The 19,627-nt window shown below is 41.1% G+C and overlaps 2 protein-coding genes across 43 annotated transcripts in view; one reads left to right on the forward strand and one right to left on the reverse strand.

The window, feature by feature from the left end:
* The window catches only part of COMT (catechol-O-methyltransferase), a 28,834-nt gene extending 17,553 nt beyond the window's left edge, over nucleotides 1–11,281 (forward strand). For all 14 annotated transcript variants that reach the window (XM_068911549.1, XM_068911551.1, XM_009666731.2 and 11 more), the window contains 4 exons: nucleotides 666–948; nucleotides 2,747–2,940; nucleotides 4,939–5,070; nucleotides 7,609–11,281. In XM_068911549.1, the coding sequence (XP_068767650.1) occupies nucleotides 666–948; nucleotides 2,747–2,940; nucleotides 4,939–5,070; nucleotides 7,609–7,788 (789 nt within the window). In that variant the 3' untranslated portion in view covers nucleotides 7,789–11,281. The remainder of the gene's footprint in view (nucleotides 1–665; nucleotides 949–2,746; nucleotides 2,941–4,938; nucleotides 5,071–7,608) is intronic.
* Nucleotides 11,282–12,809: 1,528 nt separating this feature from the next.
* Nucleotides 12,810–19,627, reverse strand: part of ARVCF (ARVCF delta catenin family member) — a 305,859-nt gene continuing 299,041 nt past the window's right edge. For all 29 annotated transcript variants that reach the window (XM_068911528.1, XM_068911536.1, XM_068911526.1 and 26 more), the window contains one exon: nucleotides 12,810–18,233. Coding sequence is in view for 7 of the 29 variants with exons in the window: in XM_068911536.1 (XP_068767637.1) it covers nucleotides 18,228–18,233 (6 nt within the window). In the remaining 22 variants the exon portion in view is untranslated. The remainder of the gene's footprint in view (nucleotides 18,234–19,627) is intronic.

Genomic DNA, 19,627 nt, shown 5'->3' on the forward strand with positions numbered 1-19,627 from the left:
ATTGATGGCTCATGTCAAAGGTTTAATGAGTAGGGAAAAGGCTGCCATCTTCTGTAAGCCATGCCACCTGGCTATCTCTCCTGCAAGCTCTGGAAGGAGGGGGCCAGCAGCTTGAGTCCTACTGAAACATCCAGCCTCAGTTTCTCTGCAGAGCATGCCAGAAGAGCAGGGGCTAACAAGGTCTGCATGCAAGGTAGCTCAAAATTAAAAGGTGAGGAGTTTGCTGTTGTCTTACCAAGGCTAGCTCAGAAGTTTTCCAGTGCTCCAAAATTAGAGTGAGATGGCATGCAGAGTCTAATTATTTAAGACTTTAAATCTTTTAAAAAATGGTTAGAACACGTTTGATGCTCATTAAGAGCCTCCTTGTGCGGTGGCATGTTTGGAGACAGGACTGAGCAGCTGTGTGGGGGAAGGGATCAGAGCATTAAATAAAGCCACTTGTTGACTGCCTGTAAAATTAGCTTCTAAAGGGAGTGCCACAGAGCGCTATGCATCACCGAGTGACAGAGAGCCATTTTCAGCTATTCTGCACAGTGCAGTAATTAAACTCTGTGTTCCTGTTCAGGATGGTTCATTGTGGGTTATTCAGCTTAATATTTACATTAAAAAATAGCTCTCTCCTGTGCCTCCTTAACCCTGGGCTGTTTTTCCCTCTTTCATTCCAGATGCTGGAGAGCTCTTCAATCCTTTTGTTCATTGTATTCGTCCTGCTCTTCCTTCTGCTGCTCTTTGTGGTACTCATCAGGAAAAATGGCACTGCTGCCCTTATCTGGAATGAAATAATCCGGGAGAAAATAACCAATTTCATCATGAATCAGAGCAAAGAACAGAGGATTTTAAATTTTGTGCTGCAGAATGCAGTCCGAGGGGACCCCTGTAGTGTCGTGGACACTATAGATAAGTACTGCTCCCAGAAAGAGTGGGCGATGAACGTGGGCAATGAGAAAGGTAATTGCATCAGGGATTGCTCTTGAAATATCCTTTGAGACTAGTGCAGTACCGGACGTGTTACTGAATTCACATGGCCTCTGCTGTCTGCTGAAAAAAGAGCCACAGCAGCCTTGTGGTCAGCAAAATAATTCTGCAAACAATAATGCATGCCTGTGCAGATGTCTTTGAGAATGGGTCTCCAGTGAGATCCAGAAGTCATGAAACTAAATCTGGTGTTGTGTATTGTGTACACTGCAACTGTGTAAGCAAAGGGTGACAAGTTATGGAAAACTCTAGAGCTACGTTGTATCTCACTTCTCACACAGGGTGGCTTTGAAGCATAATTCACTTTGTGAAGCACTTTCAGATTTTCAACTGAAAGATGCTATATAAAGAAGTGAAGTATTTTAAACCATATGTATTTTGTATCTGCAAACAAGTTAAAGACAACGTACTTTTGAAGGGAGAGAGCCTACCCATGTAATACACAAATGCAGCTATCAGACTTTGCTGCTACTTAGCAAGTAAATCATCTTGTTCTCATCTCCTAAAATAAACTACCTGGACAAAACATTATTTTCTTTTTCTTAGATGCAGGGAAGTGACAGTGTCTTCATAAAACTGTATTGGCAAAATGTTAACATATTCCCTTGGGAATTAAATACAAAAACTTTTCCTAGAGTATATACTTTCTGGTGGGAAATTGTTAGAGGAATTTGCTTAGTCTAGGATTAACATAGCTAGTGAAACACAACTGTAAGCACTGTAATAAAAATACTCCTACGTCGTGGGCATCCTCTGCATACCATGCTAGGGTGCTTAGGGCAATAAAACAGTAGACAGCGGCTGAGCAGGAATTGTTAAAGCTCTAAACTTAGATCATTTGGGATTATATTCCTAAAAAGCTTCACTCTACTTTTGCTCTGACAAGATGGCTTTTCCTCAGATGAGCTGTAGAAAGTTAACACATTTTTAATTCCTAAGATTTCCAGAGTGACCACAATCTCAAATGCAAGCGGTAACACATCATACTATTCACAAACAAATGACCCATAAGAAAAAAAAAATCACATAATAAAATGTATATGTGTATTGAGAAAATAGATGGGTCAGAAAAAAATCCCTTCAAATACCTTTTAAGATTAGCTATCTAGTGTCTGTCCGTACAAGTAAGAGAGGGAACGATTTTCTGACAATGAAATCTTTCTTCTCCTGTCTTCTGGATATAGTAGGTTGGCACCTCATTTTGGGAACGTTGTTGTTGTTGTTAACAATTGACTAATGTTTTCCATCCCATGAAGTCATCTGGGGAATCCAAATATTTTGCAACTTTATAATTAAATTTTTTCCCCTCGGAAAACAACCGTTTAGGATAAGAAGTTTTATATCAGATTACGGCAAATAGCATTTGCAACAAATTATGAGCACTCAAAATTCAGGCATTTTGTAGTTCACAAATTCAGTCAGGTTCTGCAACAAGTTCTTGGAAATAAAACACTGCATTTTTCCCTTGTAACACTAAAAATGTTTCAGTTAACTCAGGCATTTTCTCACTCAGAAATATTTATATTGCGAAGCTAGGATTTTTCTAGTAGTTGAAAATCTGCATTTTGAATATTAGAATGTTCATGATCAACTTGGTCACAGACAAGCCAGTTTGCAAAGGAAACAGTATATAGTTTGACATCAACCCTTAAATTTTGAATGTCCTGAGCAACTGAGCGCTTGGACTTTAAGTTTCTCATTACTAACTTACCTTTCTGTCTATGAACCAGTTTGATTTTGTCCAAAGTTAACCCATTTCCATTTTATTCAGGTTTAATTCTAGACAAGACAGTGGAGGAGATCAAACCATCAATTGTTTTGGAGCTGGGAACATACTGTGGTTACTCAGCAGTTAGGATTGCTCGGCTATTGAAAGCTGGTGCTCGTTTCCTCACTGTGGAGTTCAACCCAGAGTTTGCTGCAATAGCTAAACAGATGATCGAGTTTGCTGGAGTACAAGATAAGGTAAATACCATTTACCTGTGTCTGTGGCTGGTATGGGGCAGTGATGCATGGAAACTGGGAATATATCCAAAGAAACAGCAATGATAGGTTTAAATGTATTATTCTACTTGTCAAGCAAGTGCAGCATCCTAAATGTTTGGGAGCAAGCAGAATTTAACGGACAGGCTTGATACCAGGGAAAACTGGTGAAGTTGTAAGGTCTCCATGCAGAAAGCCATGGTCATTTGTTCTTTTGCATATACATTGTAAGTGAGCTAAATGACTTAACAGCAGTCAGGGGCCCAAATACGATTCAGACCCAGTGGGAGGTCATGGTAGAATTTTGGGGTTGTCAAGACTCGGGGGGGTGGAACTAAAATGGCCAGGGCTGTTCTCCAAAGTTCTCTGCAGTGTGAGTCTGAATGAGGATTCAGAGGGGCAAGGACAGAACCAATTACTTCAATCCAAATCTCCTAACATGTGAAAGCATTTAGGCTTCATCTTCTTGTTTGGCCTCTTTACCGTTTACTGATTACTGCAGTAGGCAGTTTGCTGACAGTTCACTATGGGCTTTTATCAAAGCCCATAGTGACTGTAAGAATACAGGCCTGGAGGGGAGCTCCTGGGTCAATTGTTTCACCTTCTTATAGTCACAGGACATCAGCTCACAGAGTCTTAAAATTAGCAATCACTATTGCAAAACTGGTTAGATTTGCTGCTATTATGCAACTGCAAGATTCCCACACAAACTCCTTCTCCTGATAATCAGAAACCTTTCTATGATTTCCAGCCCATATTTATTCATGGATATTTTGTTTTCCTTTATTCTTGCACCAACAGCAGTCGTTAGTTTAACTAACTTCTTGCCTAGTTTACACTCCCTGACATTTCACAGGAGTACAGCTGAGTAATTCACTGTGTCACCCTCCACCAAAGCCAGACTAGAACATTGCTTTCCTGCTTATAAACTAACAGGTTCAAATCAGTGTCAAGACTGAGTATGACAGAAAACTGAACGACAGTCCAACTTGTTACAAAAGCTCACAGGAAGCAGTTGTATTATGTGCAGTGGACTTCAGATGAGACATACCTGTTCAAATCTAGATGGTCACAACACAGATGCCTATATTTTGGGCAATCTGCAATGTCTTGACTCCCTGTACGGTCATTTGAGACACAGGTATTTCCAGTCTATAATCTGTCTCAACCCAAGGCAGACATCTACAGCAGGTTAGAGGATTCATGCCCAAGAAGTGCCTCTCTGTTGACAAGACAATCTGGACAACAGATTCAACATCTTGCTTCAACATAAATGATAAAAATAGAGCAAATGAATGCCAATGTAAGATTGTCTAATGTGTTTCTTAACTTCTCGAAGAGAATCTAAAGTAGTAGCGACATCTCAAATTGCATTTCCCCATCTGAGTTAGTCTCCTGATCAACTATGAGTCATAAGCCAGTCACATTTCCTTACCACTTTTTTCATCCACCCCCAGTATATGGTACTTGCTTAACAAATCAGCATGTAGCAGCTTCTTTCAGTTGAACAGTGCTTAGGCCAATAAACCTGTGAGGCAAATGTAATAGTCTTGCTCCTGCCGCCTCTCTTTACTGGCTGTATTAATCTTACATAGCGTAGCCTCCAGCTTTGTTCTAAACCAACCTGTTCTCTGTATCTTCTGCTTCCTGTTGAGCTACAAGATTTGACTGAGATGCAATGAAAATGCCAAAGTAATACAAGTAGTGTTTTCAACAATAGATTCCCTTGTTGCCCATAGAGAGTCACTTTACCCAACAGAAACAAGGTCATAGATTTTTTTTTTAAATATAATAGCACAGCGAAAAAATATTTTGAAACATAACCAAGTCAATTTGTTAAAACAAGTCCACGTGATCTCACTCTAGCAAATAACTCAACTGAGGTTGCACTGAGCTATGCCTGGCCGCAACTTAAGAAGAGCTAGAGGCATGAGCTCTTTCTTAATGGTCCACAGTTCATCAGATGGATTTGCATTACAGGTAAAAGTCCTTGAAGGCCCTTCAGAGGAAATTATCCCCCAGCTGAAGAAAAAATATGAAGTGGATACTCTGGATTTTGTCTTTCTTGACCACTGGAAAGACAAGTATTCACCAGACACCATCCTGCTTCAGGTGAGTTTGCACAATTCCAGTCCTAAAAATAAAGTAGCAAATGCCCAGATGTCTGTGAGGCCTGTATTCTGTATGATGGGCCTCATCCTGTAAAATGAAAAATGGCAGTTAAAATAGCAACCTTACAAGAAAGGATATAGGAGATAGGATCCCAAACCTTTCTTAGGGACAACTGCCCACAAGACATACCTCAGGACTTTGCAAATACTGATAACCTCAGGACTTTGCAAATACTGGTGAACTTTTTCCTGAACAAATGGGTCTGCAGTAAAAATCCCAGCTGGAAGAGTGCAGTGTCTGGGACTTGCTCTCCCTGGAGGGAGTATCTGCGTGGACACTAACCAGCACACTTGAGCCAAACATCCTGGATGTAGGAGCAGGCCAGACTCAGGACCTGCATATTTGCTGCTCTAATTTCCTGAGTACCAACTCCTCCACTTCTGCCTGGGGCTGTGCTGCCAACAGAGCCTCATGAATCCTGTTTTAGTAGCACAGCTGGGTATTATCTTTCTGGGAGTCTTTACTCCACCTAATTGATTGGCTGTAACGCAACCTCTAGAAGAGTGCAGACTGTCCCAGTCAGGCACTTGCTAGAAAAGTGCTGTCCAACTCTATCTCCAGCCCTGAATGAAGAAAGATTCTACTCATTTCTTCCGCCCTCCCCTTAACCATTCCTGTTATCTTTACAAAATGAGTTGGCTGTAATAGCAGTAGGTAGCATTAAAAGTGAGGTAACTGTGCACTAGAGCACTTTTGGATGGGAAGATGAAGCGTTAAAAAGCTCCGATTCAGAATATCTGTGTCTATAAACACTGGACACACACAGATACTCTCCTAGTTTGGGAGTTGCAGCCTAATAAAGCTTTCTTGAACTGCCTATTTGGCTGGAAGGGCCATTTTTCAATTATTTTCTTTACAATAAATCCACTTTTTTTAGGCTGCCTCTTACACGGAGAACCAGCAAGTCTGTCCACCAACTATGTCCTCACCCTGCTTGAGGACTACAAACACTGTTTTCTCATCCAAACACGCATTTTTTAATTTCACCCCTGTCCAGACATCTGTTTGAAAAGGAGAGGATTTGTTTGGGATTATGAACAGCAAGCACTGAATTTACATATCAGTAGCTAGAGAAAATGTCCCCTCCTCCAATTATTTTGTATCCAGAGAATGTTTTCTTTTAAACTGGCTGTGTAATCATGACTGAGCTCTTTCCACTGGGAGGAGCTAGGACATCCTTATCAGAGCTGAACCTTTACAACACAGCCAAAGCAAACTGGTTTAGCTCCATCCTAGTGGAGTAGCCTGACGCAATTGTGACACAAAGTTGCCTTGCTTAAAAAAAAAAACACTTGTGAATTTCAGGGGAGAAAGATGAAGATCCCCACCACATTTTCTCAGACGTCACAAACCCTCTTTCTAACTCATATTTGTGGCGCATATTTCAAGTGGCCCAGATATCATTCCTCTTCATGCAGTTCTAGAAAAAGCCTGGCACAAAGAGCATCGGAAATCCTGATGTCTGGTGGGAAATACAGCGCGTTGTCACTCACAGGCTTCTAATCTGCACAATAGAAACAGACCAGAGGATATTCGCCATGTCTCTAAAAACACTTCTACTGTGCTGCCTGGTGTTCAGTCACCAGAGGTGAGAGCAGTAAGCTAAGCAGCCTCCACTAGCACACTCATCAACAGGAACGCTCTAATACACTGGGAGTGACAAAAACTAGCCCATGTTTCAGCTACGGCTGCTGCCTGTAACCACAGGATAGCAACCAGCCTGATTAAGTACAGGCTTTCTGTTCTAAAATAGCTGGTGAGCTCAGATAAGCAACTTCTACTAGACAAAAATTCCAGCAAAAATTATGTTTTTAGGTTTACTGAGGATAAACGTTGAACTTCAGGTGAATATTGCAAGTTAATTACGCCCTGTGGAAATTTGTCAGACTGATCTTCCTTGCATGCAAACCGTACTTCATGCTCTGCTGCTGAACAAAGTAGCAGAAGGTTGGCCAAGAAGAGAGGAAAAGAAGCTCAGAACATCTGTTTGTTTTTTTTCGTGATTTTGGGGCTTGACTGTTATTGACCAAAGCAGTCCAGTACATGCCAATCTCTTAGGTGGCCTTAACAGCTACTACAACATTTTAATGCCATACGAAAAGAAAGCTTCAAGGCCTGAAAGCCAAAACAGAACGATCTTACTAACCACTTTGACGTAGTTGGAAACAACATGAGCAGCTAACTGCATACCTGCACTGCACTTGTTATTTGAAAACCTGAATGATGCAACACCTTATCAACATCACTAAGGCTCTTCCAGTTGTGTTAGCAGAAAAAGCCAGCGTAGTAATTATGACCACTAAAGATTGGATAGAGAGTTGTTCAGCTTCTCCCATGTCTTCTCTACCCTCCAAACCCAGAGTACAATGGGTTTTTGGATGCAGGCTCTTGAGTGTGACATGGCTAACACAAAAGAACATGACATTCAAACCCCTGTCCACTTAATACTCACCATGAAGCAATTTCTCTTCTTTCTAGGAATGCAACTTGCTGAGGAAGGGCTCAGTTCTTCTGGCTGACAATGTCATCTACCCAGGAGCTCCAGAATTCCTTAACTATATCCGCAACAATCCCCGTTTCCAATGCACTAACTACCCAGCTCATCTGGAATATATGCAAGTGGAGGATGCTATGGAAAAGGCTGTATTTTTGGGATGAAGAAAGCCATTAATACTCAACTTCTGTTTCAAATTATGTAAATGCAACTGCACAGATTAACTTGTCTGTGCTTTACATTTTGCTTTTTGTATTTTGGAGCCTTTAATTAAAGCAAGCTCTAGTGGAGATCATTTTAGGCCAGGTGGAAATCAAGATCTGGAGCGTGTAAGTAGAGTAACTGCTCAAAGACCTGTTTCTGTTGTTTCACATAGTTCTGCAAACCAAGGTGATGTATGTTGCCTTGCCTTGACTAACACATCACTGAACACAGTCTGTTACTTTGAGCTCGAACCCAAGCAACCACAGTTTAGGGTAGGGGTGGGGTGGAGAAAATCACTGCAGCTTCTGAAAACTTGGGTCCCAAAGCTAAACTAACTACTCATTCTCAAGAGTGAAGAAAGCATGCACGTTGCAGGAAAAGAGCATCTCAGACACAGTGATTTTGCTAAATTACTAGCATGCCACTTCATGCAGTGAAGGCTCCTACAGTGATAGCAGATGCATTTTTGCATAGTTACTGCAAATGTTCATCATCAGTATGCTGGAAAAAAGGGCATGCGCTGAAAGAAGAGAGACCCATGCAATGATGAGAAAATAAAACAGAATTTTGCAGAAGGCAGTGCGAACAAGATTATTAAGCTGCACATGTGGAGGCATGGAAAACTGAAGAAGTAAGTGCATTAAAATAAACACAATAACAGATAAAAGGAGCAAGTTCTTTTGAACAGAATACCAGAATTACGTAAAATCACTGAAACCTTGAGATCATTACATTTACTTACCGCCTTAATACATTGTACATACATAGCAAGTACTTCTTAGGGGCAGAGCACGCAGATTACTCTAGACAAGCACTCTGTATGTCTAAGGCATTGCATAATGATGACAGCAGAGATACTCGGTCTTCCCAGGTGGCTCCTGCACACCCTGGTTAACCTGAGCGTTGTAGTTGAACGCTATGTAAATAGCAAATGTTACCACTGTGAAAATATAGAATCAAATCTGAAGTGTCTAACTCACCTGAACAAGGCAACAATCCACTGGCATTTTGTGGCATGTCCAGTTGTTATATAATGAGGCAATGGTCACGTTTATAAGTAAAAACTAAAAAAAAGAATAGTAAGAGCAGGCACATGACTTCCTTTGTTATGGATGAATTCTGCACTGCACTTGTGATTTTCAGCCTTGGAACAGCCACAGAAAGACCCAACAGTTGAAATACAAAGTGAAAATCAGGGATTATAGTTACAGAGTCTTACAGAGCTGTTTTAAGCCACGTCCTTTTATATCCCCTTACTGAAGTGTTTTTTATCCTGGCCTGGGTACTATAGAAAATCTATCTCCAGGATAGCAGTAAAAAGCATGGTAGAGAATTTCTGCCCAGTAAAAAAGGAAACTAGAACAAGCAAAGGTGACATGGTTGGTTTAGGACTGGACCAAGCAAACACAGTGACCCAGCCAGCTTGTAAAGCTTGTATTTCACAGGGATATTAGAATGCAAAGTTATTGGAGTTTCTGTAACAATTTAAACTCTGTCACAGCTGGGAAAGGCACAAGATTTACTATGCCAAATCAGACTGTGAAGAAGTTGTCCCTCGTGGCTGTGTCGTGCTGTGCTGTGTAGGAGGAATCCCAGTGTTCTGAGGCCTCCATCTCACATTGCGAAATGAGTCAATGATTTATTCTGCAAGATTGCTTAGCAGCAGTTCCTCTTAGTATTTCTGCTCAACTTGCTGTCACTGGGCCAAAGCTTCTCAGGTGATTTCAGGCAATCTTTGCAAAATTTGCAATGATGAAAATCATATTCAAGTCCATTTACTGGCATACATAAGTTCATAGAGTACACTGGGAAGTCTGGATGCTTATAGGTGATTTTTTTTTCTTCTGTACACCTAAGGTCATGACTCCAAAGAGTCCTCTTTCACTTCTAGTTTTAAATATTTTTGCACCAAGCAGACACTTCTGCTGGAGCAATGCATTGTACATACTGGTACACCAACCAAAGTCTCATAGATACATGCTGAAAGTTGCATAACAGTAAATGCAGGCAGAAGGCTTCTGTGCAAAAACACATTCCTACTATTAGCTAACACCATTCTGCACGGCTAAAATAACTGCAGAGAGACCATCAAGAAAAGTAGGGAAGGAAGGAACTTCTCAAGTTAGCATGGTGTTTCAAAAGATGCATTAGTGAATAACACGTATGTAATATATATGCAAATATATAACAGCCACTTTTTAGTACAAAAAAGGTATTTTAATTCATTAGAAAGAATCTCCCATAGGAGAAGCAGTAAAAAAAAACCAAAACCCCAGCCCTCCAGCTAACATATCATCAGATTATTTACAAAATTTCACATGCAAGAAAAAATTTTCAACTTGACCACACTTCTGAAATGCTTATAATTATTGGTGGCAAGGGATGAAAAGGAAAAAGCCTGACTGAGTATGCATGACTGGTTATTAGAAAAAAGCCTTTTGGTCAGTTGAGAAAATATGATGTGGAGTCATTGACACATAAATGTGAAATCTCCCAGGGAGAAGAGTTATTTTTCAAAAGAAAGTCATGCTTTGAATACTGGGAGAAGTAAAATGTAGGCAGTGGATCTTCTAACCAATTCATTTAGATATAGTCTAAAAACCTACTGAGTGTTAGTGCAGTATCAGTCTATAGCAATTAGAGGACAACCTATTCTTGCACAACGCAGTTACGAAACAGTGGAAGCAAGCGGCTGAAGTCTATCAGCTGAGAGCATACCACTCATAGAAAGCTCCCAAAATGTCAGAATCCCTCTAAAACACCACAAACCCTTCAGTGAATTCTCACAGCTCATGTCACAAATGATGGATCCCACCAAATACTGCTAATTCAGATTTATTCTCCAAATGGCAACTACTGTCTGGGTCATCTTAGTGGTTCAGCCGATACATGAAAGTGAAGTTTGGTTTCTGCCAGTCTCTCTGTTACAAAGGGACGTGATGCCATCTCTCAAACTATTAAACTGATTCTGTAAATCAGTGTACAAGAGAAGCGGAGGATTCCTGAGGAAGTCAAACCCAGCCCCAGCCCCAGCCCCTTTTAGCTTCCTAATGTAATACCAGATTGAGCATAACAGCACCCATGTAGTAATCCTTACAGAGGAAATTACCAGTCAGAGCAAACAGCAGTTACTGTATGTCTGTATAGGAGATAGCGCTTCCTCCCAATGATATAAGTGAAAGCACCTACTGCCGAATTTTGAGCAACAAGTCACAAACGCCAAATCCAGTGAAGTGAACACGTAGAAGCCCCTATGAGAGCAGCAGAGAGGAGAGGCCATCAAGATCCCAACTCTTCTACTAAAGATGACAACACCTGATCAGTGATGCATTCTCATTTGACTCGAGCAAGTGTATTAAGAGTCACTTATAAGGCATTGTACCAATAACAACAGCCTGCTATGTTTGCTATGCATGCATACTAACCTTTAAGTAAAGAAGCTCTCTGTCTTTGTCTCTGTCTCCACAGCTCAGTTAATGGTCATAAAACAACTTCCACTGTTAACAAATCCCCCATTGTCAGCTTTTACCACAATGAGATTTTGCCACTGCTGTGCTTTAGTTGCACAGAGATCTTCACAATAAGAGACAGTGGGGAAGACAGTCATAAGGACAGAATATTCCCCCAAGACACTGCTGAAACCTGAAACAGATGAGGGCTGTGATATTTCATGCCAGGTAGTTCCCAGGTTAACCTTTCACCTGTGGGACTCATTGCTTCCATTTGCCCAACCTGTGATAAGCTGGAAATGAAATCACTCTGACAGCTATAAAAGGTCAGCTGTAGAAACAACATACTTGTTTTAGCTCAGTATCTTACCTACAGCATCTACTATTCATTGCCATTATTAATGCATCCATGAAAAAAGAAAATCAGATTCCTCATTGCAGTAGAATGCCAGTGATACCTAGGAGCAAGATGCTAAGCCCAGGAGCCCCCATCTTACCGCAGCACTTGTGAAACTAGATGCTCCAAATGCAAGCACAGAACCTGGAGATGATTTTACTTAACTTCTGTGTATGCATTCAGGATATCTGACATAAGGAGGGAAGGCAAGCTGAAGATGACCTTCCCAGTGCTGTTAGCAAGGATCCACAAGTAAATGGAACCACGCAGTGCTGAGAAGCATTAACACACAGCAGACTTGTAACTAGCAGTGTTTCATCAACCTTTCACTCACAGAACAACCAACCTCCATTCCATCTGCAAGGCCTTGCAGAACACTTACGTCAAGATTTACTGTGTTTTGTCTTCCTTTGTGAGGGCATGTCAGTAAGCATGCTGTGTTTGGGTGCATCCATCTCCATACTGATCTTATCAACACACATGAACCTCCTCAGGAGAATGAACCAGAAAAGAGCCAGTAACTGGCTGCTACTTGATCTGAACTCCACCCCCCCACCCCGCAGCCAATTATTTGGCACATCCCAAAAATATCACTTTCTCATTTCAACCAAACCTCACACATCTCCAACAAACTTACAGATTTCCTGTTATTCTTATACATTTGTATTTATGAGTATACTTGCATGTATTTCACAGATGTGAAATCTTTGTAAAATTACAAGGCTTTTATGACTAAATTGGGAAATGTCAATAGCTTCCCAAGTGGAAAAGCCATCAGCAAGTTCAGCTTTTGGTCCCAAATGTACAGACGTTTAAACAGTGACACAACTGTTTTTCCTGTGGAAATATTCTTGTATATTAAAAAGAAAAAAAAAAAAAAAGATCTGCAGTCCAAGGTCCTTATAGGGCTTTTATGCTACAACTCCAACATACGGCAATGAATCACAATTTCCAGCTATACTAGTTTAGAGGATATTCCAATTTCCCCCATTACCACTGACCTTTTACTAACACACTGAGTGCTGACCTGAGTTAGGATTGAATAATCCCCTGCCACAGAAAAGTGCTGTCATAAAGCCAAAGAATATTTGCAATACCTGGTGTAACAAAAAAAAGATAACCAATGGCACATGTATTCTTTCCAGGCATGGTTTATTGAAAACACACCAAATTTTTATCCTACATACCTGGTTTCTAACAAGCATTCTACTTGTCTGTGTTATGGAAAGATCCTATAGTAATAATACATTCTGTCACGGTAACATTTGTTCTATGAAAAGCATAATCCACCTTTCTTCCCCTCCATACTCATAAAATCAAACCATTCTAAGTGTTTCAGTTTATAGTACAGTGTAAATACAATGCAAAATCCCAGTCTAAACTACAGAATGTCGAGCAGTATTACAGAAAAAACATTGTTGATTTTTTTTTATTCTCCTACCATGAAAATTTTAAGGCACATGATAGTTACAAACACATTAGCTACTAATTACCAGTAAGCTTCTTAGTCTAGTTATTTTTTCTGAACAATAAGAACCAGATTGGCAGGCCTTGTAGTATCTGCACTATCTTCCTCCTCACCTTGCAACTGGACTTCAGATCATCCTACCCCAATGTAAAACTTAAGATGGGAGAGAGAGAAAAAAAGAAAAGAAAAAAGGTTTGTAATATCTTCTCTTAAGGTACTAGGCTGGTTACTAGACCAATAAATCAGAGAATTTCTTTGACAAAGATGAAAAAAAATACCAGATTTTAGGGGCATCAACTCAAACTTTGTGAGAAACTCTGCCTATATAAACATCCTCAAAAAAGCGTGAGAGCATGACCCAACCCCAAGAGCACAAAACTGTGGACTGAGGATATTGGCACATTGTAGTTTTCACTGAGCAAGCAGTTAAAAAGCAGAAGAGACTATAACCAGTCTCTAACATGCCCATTTGGCTTCAGAAGCTTTGCCTTCTCTAAGGGTTTATTTAAGATATGCCTTTCTCTCACAGGTAGCCGAGCCTTCTAAGCTCAACTTTAAGGCAAGTAACAAGAAGGTACTCACCACCTTCCAGCTCTGGAAACTGCTCTAGGATTGAAAATTGTTTTGCCAAGCATAAGTCTTGCATGCTAGAAAACATCACTGAAAACTACTCATCAGAGCTGGCAAGGACCTACTAATCTGCAGTAACAAGCATGCAACCCCCTGCTTTCTTGGTACGTCCCTTATCACCAGTCAGGGCTGAGCCCCAAATCAGCCCCCTTGTGATGTCTTGGCAAAGAGGACAAGATTTGCTTTCATGATGCAATAGCGTTCAGAAGCTGCATGTCGAGGGCACTAAGAGTAGAACTAGGATAGGCTGGTGTTTTGTGACACAGAAGATCAGGACCTATGGCTGCCCAAGCTGTTCCCTGGGGAACGTTTCAACTTGGCTTAATGACACAGCCTCAGTTATTAAGTTAAACCCATGGCTAAATGGCTACTTAGCTCCAGGACACAAATAAAATGTCCTAGAGCCCTGCCTTTACATTCTCTTCCTTAGATTCTGCAGACAGACCAACCTGGGAAGCCTTAACTACAGTGCCCTACTGACTTGCCACAACTGCTCACACTCAACTTGATGCTTCAGCAGGGGAGTCTTGACTCATAGCCACCTCACCAACATTAAGTACCTTTTCTTTTCTTTTTTTTTCTTTTCTTTCTTTTTTTTTTTTTTTAAGTCTCCATAGTTTAGTGAGGATGCTTGGGAGATGTACAAGCCACCTCCTAGGGAACAAAGTTCTGCAGTTATTTGCCATCAAAAGTCTCCTTCCTCTCCCATGTTATCTCAGCCCTTACTGGGCCAACAAATTCCCTTCTCCTCTTCACAGGAGTCCTGCAACACTGTCTCTTCCTTCCACAGTCACCCCTCCCACTAGAAATTCTGTAGGTAAAAATCCCTTCTACCTAGCAGATTCCTTCCAGTTTTCACAGTGGAGCCAACAAGAGAACAGGAGGTCACATACCAGAGCCCTAAAAAACAGTCTGCCTTTAGCAGGGGACTCTAGACCCTACTGCAGCTTTAGTCACGCACACACACTGCCGCTTTCCCTTCTTTACATACGATCCCTGCTGCTAAAATAAACTCAACATTTACCGGTTCATTCACCCACCTCCCAGAACAGCCCTAACAGCCCACACACATTGCACCAACAAGGGGAGAGGTAAAGGCAGGTGAGGGCACACATCCCATCAGGGCTTTCCACAAGTGAGCTTTTGGCCACCGATAAGAAGAACATGAGATATTTCACCAGGTTCAAAGCTCTTACTTTGGCCTTTGGCTGGTGGGCTGATAATACAAAGTGACAGTCTCACTTAGAGTTGCCCCCACCCCCCTTTCCTTGTTCATCATTCCAAACAACAGTTTGGGGAGAAAGGCAAGTCACTGCAGTGCAATTGATGGGTTATTGCTACATACTTGGGAATTAATCATTATTGTGAGGCACAGGAAGGAGGGGCGTAAGACATGATTCCCAGAAGTCTTGGCACATGGACTTGATGTTGATCTCTCTGTATACCATCTTTTTTATGTAGCAGTAATCCATGTTGTGAACTCTCAACTACCCTGGGTGCCATGAACACTGTACCCAGGAAAACAAAGAGGAGCAGTTTGCTACAACGACCCCAGGCAGCCAGTTCCATCTAACCTGATATAGGGAGGTCTGCTATCACAGGATGCAGTATAAACACAAAAACAACTTTGGGGGAGAAGTGGGATAGGTTCTGGATTTGCTTCTCAAATACTCCTCAATGGTTTTAGCTTGGCCCATTAATGACAGAGGCCAAAGTAGATTCCGATCCAGATTTTGAGCATCACTCTACTGCCCCACTGAGAGCCATGAGATACCTGGGTTAGGAGGTCATGGACTATTAGCCTCTAGACACATCACTTCCCCCCCCCCCCCCCCCCCAACCCCCGCAGTTTTCTCCGTTAACCTCTTGCTAGCTTTGGAATAGTTGTACAATAACTAAATCAAAGTCTTAGCAGAGACTCCTTTCAACAGTCAGGTCTTTATTTTAAGTGAACTTTTGCTCAGACTCCTTTGGTAGATATATGGATTGAAGTAGTAGATCAGGGACAGACTGACAGCACGGCCCTTCTCTTATGCTGTTCTAATCAGCTACAAAGCAGGTTCCATTGCTAATTACTGAACGTTTTTAAAAAAATCCTTTCATATACAAAAAGAATACACCAAGTACATAACCAAAAGTGATATAAAACTCTTTTGTGTAGCTTGGTTAAAAGGGTCTCCGCGTATTGGCAGAACAAGTATGAAAAGAGCACCATTGATAGAATATACAGTCAAACTATGTATCTGGTTTTGTTGCCACGCTTTATGTCTACACATAGGGAGACACTGCCCCTGACACAAATGCAGATAATCACAGATATATCTCTTTGCTTCCCTTGATCCACTGAGCATCTTTGGCTCAAAAGGACTCTCATGCAGGTGAAAAGACAGATCTTTGCTATCTTAGTTTGCTCCCAGCAACTTCACCTTCCCTAGGATCCAGAAGTGACCACTGCAACATGCATGGAAGATGAAGGTCTGGAAAGGGAGGGGGCAAAGGAGCACATGTATCATCCAAATCATTGACAGCTTCTGGCATCAGTCTTTTTCCCTGAATCAACAAATGCATCCTTCTCCTGCAAACTACTTAACATGGTTTTGTCAACCTATCCTCTGCACAACAATATATATATAGATATATAGATATTTTTATTTATTTATATATATGTATTCATGTCAAATTTTTAATATACTCAAGAAGATACAAAGCTCTTGGTACTTGCTTTTTTTTTTTTTTTAAAGTTTTTTAATTTTTTACAAAAAAATTAGGTGTTTACTATTACAGTAATATTTTGTGGGAGGTGAGGTTGTTGGGTATTTCCCCTTTTTAAGTATAAAGGAATCGGCAGGCACTGAAAACCCCAAATTGTCATTTGCCAGATTAAAAAATGTGCTTTCCAGTCACACTGTTTTTAGGAGCTTGTTCAGGAATAAATGTGGCAACCAAAGAATAATGGCCAAAAAAAAAAAAACCCAGCAAAAGGCATCTGATGCTACTAATGAGACATTCACTTCCTGTTCTCATCTGCTGCCCTTCCTTGACCAATGCCTGGAGAAAATCAGTGATCTGAAGTCATTTAGTTCACGGCATTTCCAGACACTGTATATGCAGATTATGGTCTCATAAGGTAAAAATTCCCCCTTACACAGAGCAGGCCTCGGCACCTTAGAGGAGAACCTTTGCACATGGGTGATTTTCACACCAACTGAAATATGTAATCTCAAAACAAAACCACAGCAACACAGAAACCAGGATGATGATTTACAAAACTCCAAACTAGTTCCCTTTGTGGCATTTTTCATCAAGGATGTATATAGCTCAAAGCAAACATAGATCCAACAGTGATCGAGTTACCATCAAATATAAATGATAGACCCATCTAAAGTTTATAGTGTTTTCAAAACAAAACATTCTACAAAGAAGCTCTTGTTTTCTTCCAATGTGTTAACAGCTATGGCAGAAGTAGTAATGTTAGAGAATAAATCATCATCAATGCAACACTGGTACATTTAAAATGCCAAAGCTCCTTACTGCAATCTTTGAGAAAAAGAAAATAAAAAGCCAGCCAACTCCATTTCTCAGCAGAGATTTCTGAACTGGGGACATCAAAACCTTCAATAAACTGTTTGTTGTACGTGGAAGTAAAAACAGAGCCATTACAGAATTCAAACGGCAGAAGTATTGTACACCAGATTATAATGATAATATAGCACTGAGATTGATATAGCTTACTCTAAAAGCAGATTATACAGCTTGCAATTTTGTCATCTACTCTCCAGTTCATTCAACCAGCTTTTAATAGTTTTTGTTCTGTATTTTCTCCTTTGATTGAAATCCAACATACCCACTCAACATTCCTGCACTTCCTGTGGAAATAATGAAAAAAACCCTCAACATCTGTCAAAAAGCCTTAAAAATGTTAGAGTCACAGTTAAAAAAAAAAAAAAAAACCCAAAACAAAAAACCCAAAACAAAGAAAGAGCCCCAAACCAGAAAAGTGCTATTATCTTCATGACTACACCTATGATATTTCAAATATTCTGCAGTATCTCTTTCACTCGTGAAGTTGTCCTCTTTGCTGCCGCATGACCTTCGCTTCTCATACTTGGCACCATCCGCACGTAAGAGTCATCTAAGAAGGCAGCCAGCTAGATGGAAGCTTGGATTCTCAGTTCTTGCTTGCTTTCTTCTCACAGGAGAGGGAGGGAGGGGGAGGCGGCTATGTCTGCTGGGACTGAGTCAAAAAGCAAACTGTCTCGCTGTAAGGCATGGTGCTCCGGCATTGGCGACGGCAGGCGGCTGTGTTTTCTCCCCATGCCCTCCTAGAATCTGCAGCCTGGTCAGTGATGCAGCGCCTTCCAAGTCTGAATGGCAGTGGTGACTGATGAGATCCTCCATGTCGGTTCAGTGTTTTTTTTTTTTTTCCCCCCTCAATTAAAAAAAAGTGGTTGGACTCTAGCCCTGCAAAATAAAGTCAGAACTGATTAATACCAGCAAGTAACATATCCTTGGCGATATCCATCAGCCACTGGTAGGACAGTGGCTGGAAACGCCAACAGAGCACCAACATAGGGAGTTCCTAAAGGGTTAGGAGAGGGAGAACGGGAGCACAGACTTCATTTGTTAAGTCTGTATCCTATCCATAAGCCTTCATTGCTAAGAGGAAGAGTGCAGGAATGGAAGTGCACAGGCACTATGCACACACATTTATACCTGCCCTTTGGCTGGGCCAACAAGGCTGACCACACACTGCAGACCAGCTGTGGCAAGCCAGCAGCGCCAGGGCCGGCTCTTGTGGCTACTTAAGGGCAGTGTTGCAGTATTGTAACACCTGGTAGTGTTGTAATACTGCTCTGGCCAGGTGCTTCCAACCAGGAAACAGAAACAAGCTGTAAGCACTTGGCACTTACACTATACTCTTAAGAAGAAAACAAACAAATCCACAACACAGGGGTTTTCCTTCCCACTAGTGAAAGTGATTTCCATGCAGCATTAGGGAGGCAGGAGGCGGCACAATCTGGAAGTTGGGCCTTAAGGCCCAACTCTGATAGAAAAGTTGCCCAGTGCCTTCACAACAGTGAAAGATATTCCTTTAGCCATAACCAGGGGCACAAAACCTGCTGTTCCAGATGTGGCATCACAACTGATGGAGTGCCAGAAGGTATAACCAGGGTGGAGGGCTATCCAGCAAGACAGCAGGATGAAGCAAGGCTAGTGACATTACTAAGGAAGTTGGCACACAGAGATGGCAGTGAACTAGAAAGCGGAAAAAAAGGAGCCTTTTTAAAAAAAAAAAAAAAAAAAAAAAAAGCTGGGCCAGAGAAGGAAGGATCTGGGAAGTGGGAGCTGTGGTCCAACTTTTACCCTGTAACCAAAATCACTCCCCACATTCCCTCTACTCTTGCAAAGTAACTGTGTACGGCCACCAGCTTTCCTGCAGATGGGCAGGGCTGTGTAATTCACAGGAACCTCAGGAGACATCCATAAATAGTCAAGGATATGCTTTTCTTTAAGTCTCGGGCTAATCCTTATAATGAGCCTAGAGGGAAAAAAATCATTGAAAGCAGGAACATACTACTCAAATTCATTCCCATGGCCTAGAAGCATAAATCTTTCACATTTCAGCTGACACCCAATCATTCAAGATATTAATTTTCTGTCTAGTTATTTGACAGGTTTTTTTTTAATCAAAAAGTAGTTTTTGATTGCATTTCATTAAAGATGCACTGAATAATATAAACACCACTCTTTTTCAAATGCATTTTCATTTGTCTGAAAGGACCCAGTTAGCAGTTAGCCTTAGAGAGATTCCACAGTGATACAGATCATGCACAAGACAAGTTAATCACTAGCAC

Source organism: Struthio camelus, chromosome 17, assembly GCF_040807025.1.
Source record: "Struthio camelus isolate bStrCam1 chromosome 17, bStrCam1.hap1, whole genome shotgun sequence".
NCBI classification, from domain to species: Eukaryota; Metazoa; Chordata; class Aves; order Struthioniformes; family Struthionidae; genus Struthio; species Struthio camelus.